Here is a 4,053-nt window from a genome sequence, read left to right as displayed (position 1 = left end):
ACACGGGGTCCGGCCGGGGCCGGCAGGGGGCGCGGTGGCGCCGGGCGGAGCCGAGCGCTCCAGTGGCGCAATCGGTCAGCGCGCGGTACTTATAGGGCGGTACACGAGCGATGCCGAGGTTGTGAGTTCGAGCCTCACCTGGAGCAGGACTTTTAGGGGTTCGCGCCGCCCCKCTCTGTGTTACCAACCTACTCCTCAGCCCGGTCGGGTTTTCTTTTCCCGAGAAAAAAAATCCTGGAGCCGATGGATGGAGCTCCCCAGCCTGACAGAGGGCTGCGGGGCTGCTCCTACACTTGGGGTCCCCAAAATCACTCCCAACACACCCGCACCCAACCCTACTTTTCAGCGCATGGACAGCTGGGGTTTTACCCGATTTCTGGCCTGTCTCGCGGTCAGGGATGGGGAGGGGGATGATGTGTGGACCCCCTGACATGCCGTGTCCTCTCCTCCCGCAGGTGACCCCGTGCAGCCCGGCCACCCCCTGCGCCCACGGGCATTTCTGCGACGAGCACTTCGGGCTGTGCCTGCCCACGCGKCCCGCGGGGCAATACTGCCGCCACGACCCGCACTGCGCCCGCGGCCTCATCTGCATGTTCGGCAAGTGCCAGCAGCCCGCGGCCCCCGGGCACGACGGTGAGTGCGGCTCTGGTGTGGCGGGGACTCTGGGGACAAGCTCTACAGTGATGGAGAGGGGCAAAGCCAGGGGGTTCTGGGGGCTCAGAGCGGGGGTTTCGCTCTCCTGACGCCGCTGTTCTCTGTCCTACCAGGAGCRCGGTGCCAGCGGGACGAGGAGTGCGGACCCGGCGGCTGCTGCGCCCGGCAGCACGGGGAACGCGTGTGCCAGCGGCGACTGGARCTGGCCCAGAGTTGCCACGTCCCCCCCGGCGGGCTGGCCTTCAGCATCAACCAGGTGTGCCCATGCCAGGCCGGGCTGGTGTGCCGGCCCTCCGCTCCCGCCAGAGAGTGAGTAACGGGGTGCCAGGGRCGRGCGGGGGGCGTGGGGACMGYGGGGTGGGGACATCTTCACCGGGGRCTGAGGTGTCACCGATGTCCCCTGTGCTGCCCGCAGGCAGGCGTTCGACTACCGGCCGGAGAAGAGCGAGTGGAGGTGCCGGCAGCCCTGAGAACCCGTGGAGTATTTATTGCCTGTAAATAGCGTGTCCGCAGCGTGTCCGGACCCGGCCGAGCGCCGATAAACCCGGCCCAGCGCCGCGCTGAGCCCGGCGGCTGCCGCTGTCCATCCCCGGGGGGCTGGAGCCCCCCCGATCCCCGTCCTCGCCCCTTCCCCGGAGCCGGGCAGGTCCCAGCTCCATCCTCACCCCGAGCGGGGGTCACTGCGGKGGTCACTGCGAAGCTGAGCAGTGTCCGGTCTCAGCCGCGGTGGCCGCAGCCCTCCCCGTGTCCCCCCAGGCCCCAGCAGGCTCAGGCGCGGGGCAGGTCTCACCGAAATGTTTATTACAAAGAACCAAGCGAGCGGGGCGAGTCCCCCTCCCCTCACACACACACACACCAACGAGAATAAATAAATAAAATACATTTTTTGTCGGGTCTTTAAATTAAAACTTTGTGGAGTGACATAAATACGGGACGTCCCTCTGCCCGCGGCGGGGCCGGGGAGGGCCCCACTGCCCGGATTGTGGTCGCCACGGGGGCGAGCGCCGGGGCAGGGGGGGCTCAAAGCACTTGGCAGGCAGTGACACCGAGTCCCCCCCCAAAAAAAAGGGGGAAACTGAGGCACACGTGGGTGGCGGCTTGGCAGCGGCAGAGCTGGGTGGCCCCAAGCCCCCCGACCCGGGCTGGTGGTCTGGGTAAGGCAGTGACCCCTGGGACCCCCATCATTGCCCCCAGGGGTGGGGTGGGGGGCAAGGGGCTGCCCCATAAATGGGACAAGCCCGGTCCCGCGGTGAGGGCTGGGTGTGGGGTGTCCCCAAGCCACCCTGGTGTGGTCACCCCGCAGAGTTGGGGGGGCACAAGGGACAACCCCGGGGCGGGCACAGGACAAGGCAGTGCCCCGGGGTGGAGGGGGGGGATAAAGGGGGACGGACAGAGGCTCACGGATGGACAGACAGACKGACACGGCTGGACAGGGCGAGCGTGGACAGGCACGGCGGGAGGTTTGGAACAGGGAGAGGGGGTTTGGGGAAGGGGGGCCGGAGCCGGGCGGTCCCAGGACAGTGGGACCCCCTCGGCGGGCCAGGGCTGGGCAGCTGTTAGCACAGGTTAGACCCCCAAAAGTGGCTCAAATTCACCCCCCCACCCCCCCCAAATCAGGCAGAGCCCCTCCAGGCAAACACATGCAAACTGCCCCCTCCCCTCGGGCAGGCGGCACCTCGGGGAGCACAGCCGGGGGCAGCGGGGAGCCCCCCGAAGCCCTGCGCACACCGCACACGCATGCACCCCCCGAGGGGCACGGGGGGCTGTGGGGCAGTGCCAGGCACGGCTGGGCTGGGCTGGGGGACGGTGGCAGGGACCCCTCCCCACCGCCCCCAAAAGCACCACGGAGAAGCGGGGGGCACCCAGCAGGCAGCGCTGGGGAGGGGGACACAGCCCCCAGCCCGCGCCGGGGGACGGGACGGGGACACGCCGGGTCCCCTTTGGTCACTTGCTRTCCCTGCCGGGCAGGGAGAGCCCGAGGCACCGCCAGATGCTGGGGGAGCGGCGGCAGGGGGAGACCCTCCCTCAGCGAARGCTGGGGCAGGGGGAGCCCCCCGGGCAAAGCCCCGCGGCGCTGCCGGCCGGGCTCGGCGGGGCACGAAGGCAACCAGCGGGGCTRGCCCGCACCCCAAAACCAGCGCTGGGGGGGCGCCCCCCGCCCGCTCCCCCTCACCCTAACGCATGTAAACATCCTGKCCCCAACCCTCGCCATCCTCAGGCTCCTCCTGGCCCTTGGCTCGGCCCCTCAGCCCGCGGTTCTCCCGTCCCGGCTCGGCCCCGTCCCAGCTGCCGGGGGGCGGCTGCGGTGGTGAGGCACCCCCGGGCGGCTCCTCTTCCACAGGATCCATCTCGATGTCCATGCAGCAGGAATCTCCGGCCTCCGAGTCGCGGCCGCCCGAGTCGAAGGTGTCCTGGCGGGGCAGTCCGCGGGGACCCGGGCGGGTGGGTGGCGGGGSTCTGCCCTGCCGGAGCCGGCCATGCTCCCCCTCCGGCTGCGGGGCCTGGCGGGGAGAAGCAACCACACCATGCGGGGGCTGGGGTGGTCAGTGCGGGTCACTGAGGGGTCAGTTAGTGCGGGGGATGGGTTAGTGATGGTCAGCCGGGGGGGCACACGCTCTGCCCAGCCTGGACTGCTGGTGACACCGGGAGGGGAAAATGGGGAGGGGGCATGCGGGGTTGGGGTAGGGGATGGAGAGCCAGCAGCGTCTGGCTCGCTGGGAGATTTAGCGACAAACAACACAGGACATGTGTCCCCCCTGTGTCCCCCCTGTGTCCCCCCTGTGTCCCCAGCCCCGGGGGTGGCTGCAGGACCTCTGGTTCAGAACCGCAGTGGACACTGTGGGATGGGGCTGTGCCCCCCACCCAGCCCAACCAGGACACCCCCAAACCCTCGCCCCCACCGTGGCTCCCCAAGAGAGGTGGGGGAATGTGGGATCTGGTACCCCAGCAGCCCCCAGGAAGGCACGGGCAGGGTCTTAAATGGGGCAGATCCTGGGGGTTGCCAATCCCCAGGGCAGCTCCAGGCATTGGAGAAGGCACAGATTCCCAGGAGACCCCAAATGTGGGGCTGGCAGCAGTCCCAGGCGAGGAGAGATCCCCAGGGCTGATCCCAGGAACGCCCCAACCCAGGAATGGGAGCAGGTCCCTGGAGTGACCCCGATCCCAGGGAGGGCGATCCCAGGGACTGTCCCATGCCAGGGGGCTGCAGTACCCCTGGGAAGGGGGCACAGGATCCCAAAGGAACAGTCCCAGGGATAGCCCCACTCCTGGGGGCTGTGGCTCCCTGTGGTGACCCCAATCCCATGGGATGCCCCAGTCCCAGGGTTCCCAGGGCAGGTGATCCCACATCTGCGGGGCCACAGTCTGCTGAGGTGACCCTGACCCCAGGACAGGTCACCT

General features: G+C 69.1%; 1 protein-coding gene and 1 non-coding gene across 2 annotated transcripts; both read left to right on the top strand.

Moving 5' to 3' along the window:
• Nucleotides 1-56: 56 nt before the first annotated feature.
• TRNAI-UAU (transfer RNA isoleucine (anticodon UAU)) lies at nt 57-146 on the top strand. The gene is given in 2 exon segments: nt 57-94; nt 111-146. It is a non-coding gene; the product is annotated as a tRNA-Ile (tRNA).
• Nucleotides 147-455: 309 nt separating this feature from the next.
• Nucleotides 456-1,124, top strand: LOC130588378 (dickkopf-related protein 3-like; the record flags this gene model as incomplete). The annotated part of the gene is made up of 3 exons (XM_057389306.1): nt 456-633; nt 768-963; nt 1,070-1,124. Coding segments are annotated over 3 exons (429 nt in total), but the record flags the coding sequence as incomplete, so codon positions are not given.
• Between the last annotated feature and the right edge of the window lie 2,929 nt (nt 1,125-4,053).

The sequence above is a fragment of the Malurus melanocephalus genome, unplaced genomic scaffold, assembly GCF_030028575.1.
Source record: "Malurus melanocephalus ecotype Western Australia unplaced genomic scaffold, MMel_1.1 scaffold_4690, whole genome shotgun sequence".
Taxonomy (NCBI): Eukaryota; Metazoa; Chordata; class Aves; order Passeriformes; family Maluridae; genus Malurus; species Malurus melanocephalus.
The sequence above is the reverse complement of the archived record's forward strand: the minus strand, read 5'-3'. Positions and strand labels throughout refer to the sequence as shown.